The 17,646-nt window shown below is 37.9% G+C and overlaps 2 protein-coding genes across 3 annotated transcripts; one reads left to right on the top strand and one right to left on the bottom strand.

The window, feature by feature from the left end:
- The first annotated feature begins 4,425 nt into the window (after nt 1–4,425).
- Nucleotides 4,426–9,079, top strand: LOC130748451 (uncharacterized). Its single transcript, XM_057601668.1, has 7 exons — nt 4,426–4,648; nt 4,729–4,767; nt 6,080–6,267; nt 6,733–7,197; nt 7,431–7,544; nt 7,731–8,167; nt 8,265–9,079. Exons 1-7 carry the CDS (start codon nt 4,620–4,622, stop codon nt 8,799–8,801), a joined length of 1,809 nt encoding a protein of 602 aa, XP_057457651.1. The 5' UTR covers nt 4,426–4,619; the 3' UTR covers nt 8,802–9,079.
- Nucleotides 9,080–11,195: 2,116 nt separating this feature from the next.
- On the bottom strand, nt 11,196–17,011 carry LOC130746617 (uncharacterized). 2 transcript variants are annotated; one of them, XM_057599306.1, is made up of 5 exons: nt 16,870–17,011; nt 15,115–15,186; nt 12,721–13,514; nt 12,514–12,630; nt 11,196–12,427 (listed from the first exon to the last, which is right to left on the bottom strand). In XM_057599306.1, the coding sequence occupies exons 3-5, from the start codon at nt 13,468–13,470 to the stop codon at nt 11,402–11,404; spliced, it is 1,893 nt and encodes a 630-aa protein (XP_057455289.1). In that variant the 5' UTR covers nt 13,471–13,514; nt 15,115–15,186; nt 16,870–17,011; the 3' UTR covers nt 11,196–11,401. The 2 variants fall into 2 exon arrangements, with proteins under 2 accessions (XP_057455289.1, XP_057455288.1); XM_057599305.1 differs by lacking the exon at nt 15,115–15,186.
- Nucleotides 17,012–17,646: the final 635 nt, after the last annotated feature.

Below are 17,646 nucleotides of genomic sequence, written 5' to 3' on the forward strand. Positions count from 1 at the left end.
AAGCACTGCTGGTCATCGTTATTACGTTTTGTTTTTGGATGATCACACTGATTTTCTATGGACGTTTCCAATTGGTACGAAATCTCAAGTTTATGAAATATTTACTTCTCTTGCTACACTTATTAAAACTCAATTTTCCGCAAATATCAAATGTCTCCAATGTGATAATGGACGTGAATATGACAATGCCTCTTTCCACCGGTATTGTAATGCTAATGGTCTTATTTTTCGCTTCTCTTGCCCTCACACTTCTTCTCAAAACGGCAAAGCAGAACGCAAAATCCGCACCATTAACAATATGATCCGCACTCTTCTAGCGCATTCGTCTGTTCCTCCTTCTTTTTGGCATCATGCCCTTCAAATGGCAACGTACCTTCTGAACATTCTGCCCCGCAAGACTCTTCAGAATGATTCTCCTACTCAGTTGTTGTATCATCGTGACCCTTCATACTCACACTTACGTGTCTTTGGTTGTCTGTGTTTTCCTCTCTTTCCTTCCGCTACAATTAACAAATTACAACCACGATCGACTCCGTGTGTTTTTCTGGGGTATCCGATGAATCACAGAGGTTATAAATGTTATGATTTGTCAAACATAAAAGTTATAATATCGCGGCATGTCATTTTTTTATGAAACCCGATTCCCCTTTGCCGACCTGTCCTTGAATCCTGCCCCTTCTTATGAGTGCTTCACCGAGGACCTCCCTCCTTATTTGATTCACCATTGGCAAACTGTGTCCTCCCGACCACCTGACCCTCCGGTCCCGCCGTCGAGGCTCACGGCCTCTTCGCCTTCATTATCAGCTCCCGTCTCCCCTCCTGCTTCTTCCTCGCCTTTGCCTTTGCCTCCGGTCCCACCTGCACCACCCGTACGGACCATGACTACCCGTAGCATGCACGGCATCTCCAAACCTAAAAAGCCTTTTAGCCTTTCGGTCTCTATTGATGACCCGTCCATCTCACCCTTGCCTCGTAACCCAAAACAAGCCTTATCCGATCCCAATTGGAAGTCCGCTATGCAGTCTGAATTTAATGCACTTATTAGAAATAATACGTGGGAGTTGGTTCCCCGTCCTTGTGATGATGTCAATGTTATTCGCTGTATGTGGATTTTTCGCCATAAAAAGCAGTCTAATGGTTTGTTTGAGCGTTATAAGGCTCGTCTTGTAGGTGATGGCAGGTCTCAGATTGCAGGTGTGGATTGTGACGAGACTTTCAGCCCTGTGGTAAAACCGGCTACCATACGGACAGTTCTCAGCATTGCTCTCTCCAAATCCTGGCCCATTCATCAGTTGGATGTCCAGAATGCCTTTCTGCATGGTGATCTCCATGAGACTGTCTACATGCATCAGCCATTGGGTTTCTGCGACTCTTAGCACCCGGACTATGTCTGTCGTCTGAAAAAGTCTCTTTATGGTCTGAAACAGGCGCCTCGTGCTTGGTATCAGCGGTTTGCTGACTATGTTTCCTCTATTGGCTTCCAACACAGCTGTTCAGATCATTCCCTTTTTATCTTCCGGCGGGGTACTGACATTGCCTATATTCTGCTATATGTTGATGACATCATCCTCGTTGCTTCTTCTCATGATCTCCGCAAATCTTTTATGGCACTTCTTGCATCAGAATTTGATATGAAGGATCTGGGTCCTCTGAGTTATTTCCTTGGCATCGCTGTCACTCCGCATGCCGGTGGCCTTTTCCTCAGTCAGAGCACTTATGCTAGTGAGATCATTGCCCGCGCCGGCATGGCGTCGTGCAACCCTTCTGCTACTCCGGTTGACACCAAGCAGAAGCTCTGTTCTTCTTCTGGGACTCCTTGTGAGGATGCCACTTTGTATCGGAGTCTTGCTGGTGCCTTACAGTACCTCACCTTCACTCGTCCTGACATTTCCTATGTTGTTCAGCAGGTGTGCTTGCACATGCATGCTCCCCACACCGAGCATATGCTTGCTCTCAAGCGTGTCTTACGCTATGTTCGTGGCACTCTAACTTATGGTCTTCACTTGTATCCCTCCCCTATTGCGAAACTTGTTTCTTATACGGATGCTGACTGGGGGGATGTCCTGACACCAGACGCTCTACTTCTGGCTACTGTGTTTTCCTCGGTGACAATCTTATTTCTTGGTCGTCTAAGCGGTAACCCACCCTCTCTCGCTCTAGTGCTGAAGCTGAATACAGGGGTGTTGCTAATGTTGTCTCCGAGTCCTGTTGGATCCGCAATTTACTTCTAGAGCTTCATTTTCCTCTTTCTCAGGCAACATTGGTCCACTGTGACAATGTTAGTGCCATCTACCTCTCTGGAAATCCAGTGCACCATCAGCGTACCAAACATATAGAGATGGATATCCACTTTGTTCGGGAAAAGGTCGCGCGTGGCCAGGCTCGCATCCTTCATGTTCCTTCCCGTCATCAGATTGCAGACATTTTTACTAAGGGCCTTCCTCGGGTCCTTTTTGATGATTTTCGTTCCAGTCTCAGCGTCGGTGAACCTCCCGCTTCGACTGCGGGGGTGTGATAGAATATAATATTCTTATATTTATTATTCTGTAATTATGCATGTAATTAGGATTTAGCCTTTATTATTAGTCAACTTTGTATTTGTATAAATAGAGGTTTATTCATCAATAATAGTCACGGAATTGATTTCCTTCAATTTTGTGATAGATATAACTTCTGAAAATATTTAACAGAATATAAAATAAAAATAGTAAAATATGTGTTAAAATATATAATTTAATTACTATTAATTTATTGAAGTAAATTCATTAATTAATAATTGTTCTTCCAAAATTTAGTTAGGTGGTGGTCTTGATTGTCCCTGGTGGTGCACGGTTCTAAGAAGATCTTCTAGCACGATGATGTGATGTTGATATGGCAGAGAAGGTATAGATAAGACACTGCAACGAGTCAAGTCATTAAGAGAAGCTCAAATTCATAGAAGAACAATCAAATAGCAGATGAATTATGCTTACATAAAGAATGATCAAATTAGTGTTTATAGACCTGATAAGGGTCCTACTCAAGGCATTATGCCTTAAAGAAGATTTTGTACAAGTCTTCCAAGCTAATGGTTGCCTATGAGCAACCTTGCAATGACATTATAATTGTGTGGGCTTCAATAAGCTCAATTATGAGTTAAACGAGTTAAAACCACTTCTAATTATCTTGGCCAATCATCGTGGAGTCCCTCTTTTGATGCCTCAAATTGAGTTGGGGAGTCTATAAGGGACCGACTTGAATAATAATTATAAAAAAAACATATTTACTTTATTAGTCTATGATTTTTATGTATTTTAAAATATGCAGTTACATTAGGAATTTTATTGTAGCTTTCTCTTCCTCCTCATTCTTCCAAACTATATAATCTCGATCCTCTCCGGTCAAATCTCCTCCAGCCACATTCTATCCATTGATTTTTAAATTTAAAGGTCATGATTAATTGGGAGTGTGAGATTAATTATTTATATTTTATTGTGCAATCCATTTACACACAGGCTGCACTCCAGCCGTGGGAGAGAATCCTCTTCCAAACTTTATTGGGTTGAGGATCAAACAATGGCTGGGATAAAAAATATAATTAACCCATTGTTTTTTAATTGATAAAGTTAAATTTAATTTAATTATAAATTATACATGTGTAGCCAAGGGCTGTTTGTTTACATGGCATCAAAAAGAGAGAGAGAGAGAGAGGAGTGCTTAAGATTTCAAAGAAGCTTGATCATCCTATGTATGATCATGATTGACACCATGCCTTCCGTGAGGGCTTTGTGGAGGTTCTCACTCGGATGTTCTCGAATCATAATCCAATTATGGTGAGGTGTGATGTTCCGACAGGACCCCGGAATGTTCATCCCTTTCGCTTCCTCATGGCCAGGACGACACACGCAGATTATAGGGATGTGGTTACTAATGCTTGAAGGCCCCCCGAGGGGACCATGGGATGTGGGTCAGATTGCTTGAAGTTAGTGAGTTTTCTAAAGAGCAACCGGTATGACTTCCATTCTATGGTATTGCATCTTCTTCTGTCGCGTGATTGGGAGGTTCATCTTCATCATGTGCATCGGGAACAGAATGCCTTAGCGGATTGCAAGGCCGAGATTGGCGCGAAAGCGGAGTGTGCTTTTCTTGACTTGCCCTCTCCAAGGAATTTTATTTTACATTTTCTTTTTAAAGACTTGTTAGCTTTGTACTTTTCTGGTTTAGTTTTCCAATTTGACAAAAAAAAATATTAATTAAAAATTACACATGTATTCTACTTGTTTTGTCCGACACTCGACAACATAACCTAAACTCCCGTTTAGACTAGCACTAAAACCAAATTATTCCCCTTAACACAGAATTATTATTTTTACAACTTTACTAGACAATAAAACCAAATCTCACTTAATCATGATATGAGAGGGACAAGAACTTAGTTAAGTCTTTTATCTAACTATTTGACTAATGGTATGGACCAAAATGCAAGTTTGTTTCATAGATTTGTGTCCATGAAATGAAACCAGAGTCGAAACAACATTTTCAAAAAAGAAGGCCGTAATGAGCAGACTACAACAACAAGCTCACTGACGACGACGAAGTCATCTTCATCCTCTTAATCTTCCCTCTTCGGTCTCTTTTCAATGGTTGAAGAGAGTGAAGCAGAAGAAAAGTAAGTACTTAGAGTTCAAGGTTTCTCCTTTCATTGCTTTGCTACCGATTCTGATTTCACTTTTTTTGTACTTGTTGCAGCCCCTTGGTTGTATCGGTGCCAATACAAGATATAGATGAGTAAGTACATGTTCCAAATTTATGCTTGTTTTTATTGTTTATAGTTCAATTTCTTAGAGCATATCCAATGCTAGGTTCTTAGTTGTTAGGCGCACTATTTATAATTCATGTGGACCCGTAATGCCACATATGCTTAAGCAACTATTTACAGATTTTGCTCCAATCATAAGCTAATAGAGATGCTCTTAGTCTTACTGTGTTTTCACATATGCAATTGATTATTTTTAGAGTTTAATGGATATGCATCCTCTGTGTAAAAAGTTTTACATCGATAACAACACATAATGCCACGTAGGAGAAATAATGACATTCATTTTAAATTTTAATTAAAAAATAAATATTTTCTGATGTAGCTGAATTTAATTGAATGACTGTGTAAATAAAGTTTATATTGACAATAGTGCACACACCTTTAATTCTTATTTTTATGCTTATAGAGGGATCATCTCTGTGTGGTAAAAGGGAATTTCTAAGGAAGCTAAAAAATTGAGAAGGACCCACTTTCTAGTACTAAGAGGTGTCTGACCTCATGCTCTTGAGTCTTGGCAGTTTCTGAGCTACTCGACTCAAGTTTTAGCCTGTTTGGATGCAGATCAAAGAGCACTTGTTGGAGCTTATTCAATGCAGTTTTGTAGTGGATAAGCTCAAGTAAGTGCTCTTTAGTTCATATCCAAACAGGAAGTTTTGACAATCCAGCAGCACATTTAAGATCATATCTGTTACACTAATAAGTGTGGTTAATTCCTTTTCCAGCTCTGTGCTTTGCTATTAATGTTTGTAATGAAAGCAAGTTTGTCAGAAAAAAAATTCTTTCCTTGTAAGTATCAACTATCAAGTCAAAGCCATTTTTTCTCAACTAAAAAGTTGTTGTTGTCCCCTCCCCCTCAAAAAAGCAAGCCATAGTAAGGTCATGGCATGAAAGTTACTCACAGGATGCTTCATAATTCATATGCATTCTTACTGTCACACTCTCTCATTGACTCTTCTAATCCCTTTAGCTGAAAGAGATGAAAAATATTTGTTGTAGAGGTAGAAAACTTCAGGAGTATAGAAATACAACGAATGCATAAACCATACTGTTTTTCTTAATGGGAATGAAGTGAAAAAGAAGCTGGATTCTTGCTTGGTTTGGACTTATGATGATTTATTTTCTTTGGTATCTGTTATGCATCTCCTCTAAGGTGGATAATTTTGGTATGAAGTTCGTACTCAGGAAGGCTTGTCTTGATAATTCTGTTATGAAGCAACAACTCTGTTCTCTTTATCTTTCTTTCATTTTTTCTTAATACTTTCTGCAAGAAAAACCGTACAGGGAATTTTGGAGGTTGAATTCACTTCCAATGTCTAGAAGATCATTCATAGAAAATGGCAATCCATCCACTACCATTTTAGATGACACTAACGTTCAAGTTGTAATATCATCCGATCGGGTTTCCAGTTCCACACAAAGCCAGAAGCCATATCCAGGGGAAGCTACTCTCAACGCAGAGTTGGAAGAGTGTAAGTCACACTTGAAACTAATACTTTAACAAGCTTATATATACTCTTGATGAACATATTAACACAAACTATTGCAACCATGTATGCAGTAATTTACACAGAAGACTTCAAAAGCACTAACTAGTCATGTAGCTTTTTTCCCATTACATGGCCTATTCAAAGAAATTTATCTTCACACACGAAAAACCTCACAAAATATTTTCAAAATTAATGTGAAGTTCATTATGCATGGAAAAATTTATTAGGAAGGCATTTGTACATAATCACCACAGTAGGCTAATGATATCTATTGTTGCTTGTATACTATATGCCATTTCTTCTGTAATTTCACCTTACATGCCACAATTGGCTGTAAATAAGTTTGATTAAAATAGATAAAACCAGAAAAGAAAAAGGAAACTGATGCCAATGACTTTGCAGAGTCTAGAGTGGCACCATAAACAAGATAAGATTTTTGTATTGCAGGTTTCTTAAAACAAGAGCTGTGTTCACATGCACTCCAAAATTTGTGGCAACTAGCAAGATCCATTTTTGAAGAGTTTCCTGATCTGGTACGCATTCCATTGACTGATAGTGGAGATACAGCTCTTCATGTTGCAGTGAGCGCAAAAAGCACTTTGTTTGTGAAAAAGCTGGTTGAGTTAGCACACATGACCCCGGAAGACATGGAAATACTGAATGCAGAAGGCAACACTGCGTTTTGCATGGCTGCAATTGCAGGGAATAGTGAATTATTACAAATTATGATTAAAAAGAATGAAAAGTTGCCAGTGGTTTCTGGGCATGATGGGATGCTTCCAGTTCACGTGGCTACTTTAGGTTGCTACCATGAAACTGTTCAAGATCTATCCTCTGACAGGCTCCTTCATTACATGGATTTCAAGGATATCAAGAGATTATTTTTCATGGCCATTAGTAGCTACATGTATGGTAAGACTACGGAACTTGATTCTCCATTTTGTAGAAGAAAAACAATGCTAACTGCAATATCATCTTGAAATGAATAATGAGTAGTACAGTAAAGAGTATTGCTTTTCTTTTCAAAATAATAAATAGTATTGCTAACCTGTTTAATGGACATTTCACCTTACTCTAATATTCTGTGTGTTCCTATGTTTCATCTTGGCTCTAACATGCTTTATATGGTTCAAACTATATAACAGATGTGGCAACGAAATTAGTCGAGAAATATCCAAAGCCTTTGAGCATTGCAAGAGATGATGAAGAGAATCTAACAGCTTTGCATATGCTGGCGCGAAAGCCTTTAGAAGAATTTTGTTAGTTCTTCATTCTTTCATATAGCTATTTTTCTTCCTTTCTTTTTGAAATTTATATTATTGGCTTATTGAAATTATATATAAAAATTTGTATAAAGTGCTTTTAGAAGTTCTATAATTTTTGCCTGTTAAACATTTCTTCTCCTTGACCTTGACCTTGACCTATTCAACTACACTCATTGCAAGACATGCAAGATAACAACTATGAAGAAGGTTCATCAAGACAAGGTCATCAACTGAGATTGCTGCGGAAGTTATGGGCACAAGTTAGACAATTAGAATACAAAAATAGATTGGAGTTGATAATTGAACCTTCAGTAGTACTGTTTGATGCAGTAAAATCAGGAAATGTTGATGTTGTGAAACAGCTTCTTTACATGAACCGTGAACTGTTGATTATAAAGGACCCAAAAAATGGACAAAGCTTACTGCACATTGCTGTTTTATTTCGACAAAATAGCATCTTTGACTTCATACTTAGTATGGGGAATGCAAACCTTATAATACGAGCCGTGGATAAAGATCGTAACAATGTTCTACACCTTGCTGCACGTCAACTAGAAGAAGCATCATTAAATCTCAGACCAGACATTCGAATGCGAAGTGAGGTGGCGTGGTTTAAGGTAAACTTGCTCATTCTTATTAATTGAAGTGTTCTTCTTTTCTTTATGTGTTACCATTATTAACATAAACTCTTTTGTTAATCATACACATATGTAGGGAGTGGAGCAGAGAGTTCCTCCTGAGCTAATGACGATGAGAAACAAACATGGCAAGACACCAAATGATATGTTTTATGCAAATCATAAAAGGCTATCTGACGAAGTTAAAGATACAGCGAAAGGAGTATCCAACTCTGGTATGGTTGTGGCAACACTTATTGTTGCTGTTTCTTTTGCTGCAGCTCTGACTACTCCAGGTGATAAGACAAATGCTTGGTTTACTGTATTCATCATGGCAAATGCAGTTGCATTATTCACTTCGTCTTTATCTCTTGTCTCTTTCTTGTCAATATTCACTTCATCAAGATTCAGAGAAAGAGACTTCATCATCTCACTATATCCAAGCTTGAAAATTGGGAAAATGTTGCTGCTTATCTCTGTGGTCACTATGGTCATAGCTTTTGCTGCAGCTTCCTTCTTGATTTTTGATCGCGTACATAAGTGGACTGCATATGTAGTGGCTTCATTAGGGCTTTTCACAATAATTATGTTTTTAGTCTTAATTTTATACATAAGCGGAGTGACTGCAAATTAGTTGTGAAAAGCTGTTATTTAGCTAGGAAATAGCTCTGTCGCTACTTGCAGCTAATTGGCAAGCATTTCACAGCCAATTACCTGATATTTCATTACACCACCAATCCTCAATATATGATCATGTATCCAGTGAGTTACTAGCTAGGAACACTGGCAGGTGGAATGAATTCTGTGAATAGTCTATTCACTAATAATCATGTTTTGTAATTTATGCTTGTGAAATAATCAAGGTTGTCCTTGAATTTGTGACTATTGTGTATAAAATATATTTTGAGTGTATTTTTTTGTGTGCAAATTGAGTGGATTTGACATTGCTCGAGTGTTTTTTTTTTTGCTAAGCCATACTATCATTAATAAGGCACAAGCCACAAGGGGTACCACCCATAAAACAAGGTCAAGAGTACACGAAGAAAGAAAGCAAGAAGAAAGATAGGAAGATAAATACAGGGGAAAAGAATCAAAACAGAACAGAAGCATAACATAAGTAGAAGAATCCCCCAAAACACAACCCAGCTCCAGTGTATTATTTTATTTTCACAATTTCTTATATAAATATTAGAAATCTGATGATATTTTCCTCTTTTCTTTAGTATAGGCTTATTTAAATTCCAAGCCTTCAAGAAACATGTAACATACTTCAAAGATAAAGTTGAAAAATAGCTTTGAAGTATCTAAAATACAAAGATAAGTGGTTGTTGTAAGCTTTTCACTTAACTTAAATGTTGTGAACCTTTTACTTGGTCGATACAGTTATTCATTGCTTGAAAAATCTCTAACTTCAAATTCATCTTTTAGAAAATTATCTTAGAAGGTGAAAAGCAATTCTATGAGCTTTCTTCAAGTCTCTGCATATAGATTTCTTCAAGTCTCTGCATATCAACTTAGATGAAAATGGAAGCTATTTGTGCTAGTTACAATTATAAAAAACACTTTTTTTTACTTTAGTCAACTTCTCTCTTCTACGCTGTCAAAAAAAAAATCTCACTTCTACAACTATTGTAGATAAGCTATCTTCAAAACTAAAAAAACTATTATAGATAAGCTGTTCAAAAAGCTTATGATTATAATCTAAAATGATTATTTTGAGAAAATATTTATTGAAGAAAAACTCACCTCACCACAAACCTCCTTAAAAGTATTTTTTATTTAAAAACCTCAACAAATGGCTCTTAAGCTTATTTGATTTTACATTCATATATGTATGTGTGAACATAGCGTAGTTCCCAACTTAGAAATCTTAGTTTTGAAGTGTGTATGAAGGCGACTTATAGTGTCGTTAGAAAGCGAATCACCATGCTACAATGATGTCATGGCCGTCAGATATAACAATTTAGTATTTAAGGGCACTTATTAGACCATATCTAAAAGTTAAGTTGCAAGAATATCTTCAACACTTTCATCTTCCTCTTTTTTCCCTTTATCGCAAAACGCCATGTCTCTCTACTGCCTCCCTCCACGACATCTCCTCCCCTTCTCTCCCTCCATGCCTCCGACCCTCTCTTATTAGGCATCCCTCCCTTATTGTAGCCAAGACCTTCCTCCAAACCAGCGTTCGTCCACCATACCATCTCCCTCACCCAACACAAAATCACCTTCTATCACCTCATTGTCACCGAGAGTGAAACGTGATGTAGGTTGTGGAGAGGGAGAGAGGAGGTAGATGTCCTCATTGTCATCGAGAGTGAAACCTCATGTAGGCTGTGGAGAGGGAGGTAGATGAAGGGGGTTTAAGGTGAAGAACTTGTCAAATATCATCAGGGTGGTGAGGGAGGTGCATTGGATATTGGTTTATGGTTAGGAATATCTTGAAATTTTCCCAATATTTCAAGTGAACCACGGTGGTTCACTTTTTACTGAACCATAATAGACATTACCGCATAACAAGCCCGTTCAACTGAGTTAATATAATAGTTAGTTGTCTGTGGGGAGTTGGGAAGGATGTAAGGCACTAGGTATGGGGAGAGAACCTATTTCAATACAACATCAATAATAGCCAGCTTTTTTTGAGTAAACTAAAACCCCAAAAGGGTTCTTGGAAAAAATTTAAAATTTGTTAGTTTTTTAAAAAAACACTGTTTTTTAAAAACAGTTCTCAATATCAATTTTTACAATAAAATACCAGAACATTTAAAAGATGTCTTCAATTTCAGTTTTTAGTTTTCAAATCATAATTTTTTTTTAATGTTGGAAAACATCTCATTCAAGCATTTTAAAAAAAAGTTTCTAAAACTAGTTTTTTTTTTCAGTTTCAAAAATAAAAATACAGTTTTCAAAAAGCGGAATCAAACAAGCCCTAAACATACAAAGTATCCCACATTCAAGACCAAATGGACTAACTAAATCATACATGATTTCCAAACCAATTCTACGGAAATTATCAGCCTGCAAGAACATGAAAACCAGAATTGCTGAAATCCTTTAAATCCAGGAAACCAGGCATTTAGCACATTGAATCTCAGTTCCAACACAAAATGCTTTCAAAATCCAGAGGTGCCTAAGAAAAAGTACATATCATACAGTTATTTAATTCCCGCCAGTCATCAGAAAAGAAGAAAATTTTAAGGAACATATGAAAAGGGGGATTAATCCGGTAAATTTAATTTAACGGAGGGAATATGAAGGGCCAGAGGCAAAAGAGTATCGAGATGAAACCGGAACAGCTACATCCTCCAATTGTCCTCCCCGGTAGTGCTGCATCCGATTATATTCAGACAAAGCATCAGCAGCAGAATATGTTGAGTAAAGCCTATCTGGAACAGCCTCTCTCCTTTGCAAGTCATCAGCAGAATATGTTGAGTAAAGCCTATCTGGAACAGCCTCTCTCCTTTGCAAGTCATCAGTAGAATATGTTGAGTAAAGCCTATCTGGAACAGCCTCTCTCCTTTGTAAGTCATCAGTTCCAATCAGCGTTCTTCCCCCAATTTCTTCTCTACTCAACGGTGGCAAATATGAACCCCTTGGTGAAATTGCAGCACCATAGCGATAGGCATGATAAGGATTATATGCATGTTCAGAAATCACAGCACCATTACCATAGGTCTGGTGTTCACTCCGAAGAGGATCAGCATGAAGACTTTCTACATATGCATGTTCAGAAATCGTAGCACCATTACCATAGGTCTGGTGTTCACTCCGAAGAGGATCAGCACGAAGACTTTCTACATATGCATGTTCAGAAATCGCAGCACCATTACCATAGGTCTGGTGTTCACTCCGAAGAGGATCAGCATGAAGACTTTCTACATGTGCAGGGACAATGTTCCTGTAGACAGGGTCCACCTGATGAAGGTGCTCTCTCTCATAACCCCTCTCATAAGGATCATGTATGGGATTAACTAGTGAAGCTGAAGTCACATTTCTTCTCTCTCCTTGGAGTCCTTGGAGACCATAAGCTCGGTAACTCTTTTCGGTAAGAAATAAATCATGACGAGCTTCCTCTTGCGGTTCAAATCCCGCATCTCTTTCATGAGACAGCACATGAGGTATTTCTCTATGCGAATGGGGCCACGACCTCCCAACACCATCAACAGCTTCCCTATCTCGAATTATTGCTTTTGGAGGGGAGCGGACAGGCTGCGAGGATGAATGAATACCCACTGGTCGGAAAAATTCACTGAGCTTCCTAACCTGGAAGAAGACATTTGAATATCATCAATGATATAGAGTAAAATACATTGACAGCTAGCCCATCAGAGGCAACATTTTATACTCACTTGTCTAACAGTAAGTTCTGTTTTGAACCTGTTCTTTTCAGAGTAATTTTCTTTGATGGCCTGCTTGAAAATGCTTTCAGGTATTGGGAAACAATCAGAAGCAACCTTGAACCGCACCTGAAGGTTACACCATCAACACAACATAAATAATAATAAATAAAAACATCAGGACAAATTAGATAAAGGAAATAAATGAGAGGAACTAACCTGAGCAGGAAAGTTACCACCAAAAGCACGGGGTTCAAGTTTCATACCACCAGAAGAGGAAGCTTCGTAAATCCCATACAACAGCTTCAGATCAAAATCATACAGAAAAAGCTTAGTCCCAGGCTTTATACCTAAAACAATCTCTTGTTTACCGGCTGGAACACCCATTACACGATGGCGGAAACAGTCAGGTTTTGTCTTCGCATTGCACATGAAGATGAAACCACCAAGTTTTTCTTTCTTTCTCTCACTTGATTCAGTATTTTCAGTACCATTATCTTTGGTTTTGTTTACTCTACTCCTCGCATTCCGGTCCGACTCTCTATTCTTCTCTTCACTGTTCAGTTTTGGTTCATTCTTATCCAACTTTACAATCTTATCTCTTTTAAACCACAGCCTTCTATTCTCAACAGGACGTTTGCCACTAGTGCTCCCATTTTCAATTTCCTTCTCTTCATTCTTTTCAGCTTTCTCTCTCTTCTCTTTAGGCAGCTCATCACTATGGCCTACTACTTTTTTGTTCTTCCTATTTCTTCCATATTCCCCAATCTGTTGAGAACCTTTATTCATGGTCTTAAACTTACCACCCTTAGATTTCTTAACGATTTTAGATTTGGCCTTCAGTGGCCATGGAGTTTTCTTGTCACTCGACTCTGGTTCACCAGACCCTTTAGGAGGATTTGAATCCTTATTGCGATCATTTTGCCCTGGAGGATTCTGAGTGCCCTTCTTGCGGTCTTTTTGTGCCATAACATAAAGGTACAAGAAGCACACAGTTTCACAGGCAAATGTTACTGCATTAAAAAAACAAATATTTAAAATTGATTGATATTTCACATGAACCAGAAAATGCAACAGCAACTAAATAAAGGAGACCAAGATTGATTGAGAAGAACAGGAGGATGAAAAGAAAGTGTTAAAAACAATTAGACCAAAAGACTAATGTTAATTAAGAGCTTGAGCATGTATTTGGTAGAAATAATGTAATTATGGTAACTGTAAATCATGTATTTATGTCCCCTAATGCGATATTCTCTCTAACAAAATGACAATCTATCTCAATGTGTCTGATTCTCTCATGAAACATTGGGTTTGAGGCAATTTGCAAGGCAGACTGATTATCACAAATGAGAGACACCCAAACTCTTCGCCATTGGGTCTGAGGCAGGAAAAGATCATTTAGGCTTGTGAAGAATTTATTAAGTAATTCAGATCTGCGTCTCTCTTCAGTTCAGCACAACATTCAAACAGCTAATGTAAATAAAGCAAATATTAGAGGTTTTCACATGAACCAGAAAAGGCGACAATAAATCAGGAAGGAGGCCGATATTTGAAAAGAAAATAGAATGAAAGGATAAACAAAAATGAAAGTGTTAATAAACCAATTGACCAAAACTGCTGTCAAATAAGAACACAGGAATAGTGTTCATAACTTCTGTTGATGTCTAAAGTCATTGCAATTGAAGCCATGAAAAGGAGGGGACGGGATCACAACTGCTTGTACAAACACTTCATTATATTGAAAGTTCAATCACATGGCTAAGGAAGCTAAGATAACTTCATGTTTAATCAGCTCTATAAACATCACAAGAAATCAATTCATAGAAAAGCTCAAGTTAATGCAAGAAAAATTGACAGCAGAAAACTTACGAAACATAAGCTCAAGTTTACAATGTGTTTCTCAAACTAAATGAGAAAATTCAAAGGCAGTATTAACCAATGGGGCTGGATAACACACCCCAAGGTAAAAAGGAGAATATTTTCCAATTAATAAGTTCTGTAAATTGGACAGCAAATAAGTTTGACATATTATGTGATGTGATCATACAACAACCTCAAGGGCCCATTTGATTTATTTTCCTTTTCCGTTTTCATTTCCTATTCATACTGCCACAATTTGTCCCGAAAGTACTACATATAAAAGTACAACACTTTACTCATTATCCTCTATGCATGCAGGTTATATAATGTAGCATAATTCCCAAAAAAAAATCCCAAAATAACACAATCAACAAATAGTTTATAAAACAATAGCCCAAGTCGTTAACATAGCCATCAATTCCAGATAGCGGTCTATAAACACTACACTGGGATAGCAAATAGAGCAGGGGCTCTATATGGAAGATTATAATATCAAAAATAAGTCAAAAATAAATAATTACCCAAAACAAAGACATTCATAATAAATAATAATAAGTCATAGTCTAAGCATACAATCTCCACCACCCTAGTAGATATAAGAACATAGGAATGAAGTAAAAAGAGTCACACACACACAAAAACAGATGACAGAATTAACAGGTAAAAAACAGAATAGATTAGATAAAATTAGAAGAATGTGAGCGGTGAAATATGAAGGAAGAAGAGTGAAAAGAATACAGGGGGGGAAGACACCTGTGAGCTGTGAAACAAAAACAGAACAAGGAGCTCTGACCGGTGAACTAAGACCAAATGAAGAACTGAAATCTGCAAGCAGAGGGTCGGAGATCAGAAAACACCAAGTTCACCACAAAATGACACCAGTGAGCAGTGTATCACTAGGTTAGACAGAAGAGTTCAAAACAGAGATTACATTTTTGCATGAATGATCAATGAAGAAGGGTTTCAAAGCATGTATGATTTTTAAGCAAATGATGCAGACAAAACATGTGTATCCCTGCAAAAGATGCTTCATAAACCCAGAAATCGAGGACGAATGTGGGTATTAGCACACGTTCAGATAACAGCCTTGGTGGCAGAAATTGAGCAAGACAGAAGCAACCAGAAAACACGAGTGAACGTGCACGTGTAGCAGCCACCTTCTGCCACACAACGTGATGGTGCTGTAACATCACAATCTATGTTGTCAATCCCACTTCCCAGCTCATCGCGGCCAGCCTCAAAACTGGGATAGCGGGTTCCCGGAAAGCGGGATGGCCGGGATAGTGAATTTTTGTCTATATTTTGCATAATTTATACCATATATATATATATACATACATACTAAATCAATGATAAATACAAGATAGAACAGAGGAGAAGAGGGTCGAAGTGGGTAGAACAGAGGTGATGCTCGCCGGAGAAAGGTCGGAGGTACTGTCTTGGTGGTCGCCGGCCATTCTGGGTCGAAGAGAGGGAAGATGCAGCAATAGAACAGAGAAGAAGAGGGTCGATGTGGGTAGAAGAGAGGGAAAGATCGAACAAAATCAAAGTGCTAGGGTTTTTTCTGTTCCGAAAACCCGGAAATACCCCTAAATAAAAACCCCCAAATGTAAACCAAATTTTACATTTGGGGGCTTTTTTTTGGAAAACTGGGGCCTTCACTATCCCGCGGGATTGACAACGTAAATCACAATCATGCATGAAGTAAGATACAATAAATAACTCCGGTCTTTAATTGCTGAAATATTTAAAGTGATCATGCTCAATATTTCTCAAATCAAATGTAGCAGTTCACAACATGACTACTCTCCTTTTGAAATTAACAAAAGATCATGCCATTATGTTACATTTTAACCAACACATGACATACCTTTTTTCCCACTATAAAGTATATGGGTTTTTACCTACATTAAATGTAAAACCCTGCAACCTACATGGCCGGTGGCCACAACTATAGATAGACACACAAAGAAATACACGCGCGCGCGCGAAGAACACATACACATACAAAGTCCCCCCAACACGCAACCGCACAATTCTGTTAAAAGTTGAAACAAGGGAGGGAAAACAAGACTGGGAAGGGAGAAGGTATAATCAAACTGAACCCTATCACTCAAATCTCTTAGAAAAAGTTTAAAACATTAGCACAAGCCAGAGTTCTGAAGTAGGTAGCACCACCACCAACTCTAACATCAAATGTCAAAGCTAACTAACAAAACACCTAAGCAAAACATCACAAAAATCTAAACAACAACAACAAAATTAATAATAATAACAATAAAAATAATTTCTGGAGGACTTCCAGTCCAGAGAAACACAGGAAGAAACCAATGATACCCAGATGACAAAATCCACAGATGATCAGTAATGGGCCAAATGGGTACCCGAAAAACAATCCAATTCATCAAATTTAGATTCCCATATTGATCAACCAATCAGCTAAGGCATCTAAACCAAAACCACAGGATCACACAAGAACAAAAGCAGTGATCGAAACAAAGAGAGTACCTTTGAGAGGTGAGTGATCCTGACGTTAGATAGCGAGAGATTGCGTTGAAAACGCAGGCTGGGACGTGCTTCGAACTGAAACCAACCGCAATTCTGAGAACCTCGAACCCTGTCTATGTATCTAATCACTATTCTGTATTCTGACTGACAGTGCAATCTCTTTTAAATATTTTTAATATAGAAACATTAAAAAGTAATTTTATTAAACTAAAAAAAGGTAATATATTGGGGATGTATCTTATGAGGAAGGTGATCTTATGTGAGAAAATGAGAATAAATCACGACCGTTAGATCTAATCATGAATGGTTCAGATTAAATCAAATTAATGGTCATGTGATCATTTAAAAAAGTCACATGACTTCATGTTTTAATCCAGACCATTCATGATTAGATCTAACGGTCGTGATTTATTCTCATTTTCTCTTGTAAGATCACTTTTCTCATAAGATACATTAAGGGTGTACAAGGGACGGGTTGGGACGGGTTTTGGTTAACCCTAACCCGACCCTAAATATTGATCGGGCCAATTTATAGACCCTAACCCGTCCCTAGACCCGAAGCAACCCGACATTATGCGGGTCCAATTTAGGACGGGTCTATGTAGGACGAGACCGGGTTGACCCGAGGGACAATAAGTTTAAGACTAATTGTAAAATTTAAAGATAGTAACATACTAAAAGAGTTATAAGTTAGAACTATTTTTTGGAAGAAATAACTTGAAATGATCCAATTCTTTCATAATCTATTGCACTTGAGGTTTACATTTTGTTTGATCA

Source organism: Lotus japonicus, chromosome 3, assembly GCF_012489685.1.
Source record: "Lotus japonicus ecotype B-129 chromosome 3, LjGifu_v1.2".
Lineage (NCBI taxonomy): Eukaryota > Viridiplantae > Streptophyta > Magnoliopsida > Fabales > Fabaceae > Lotus > Lotus japonicus.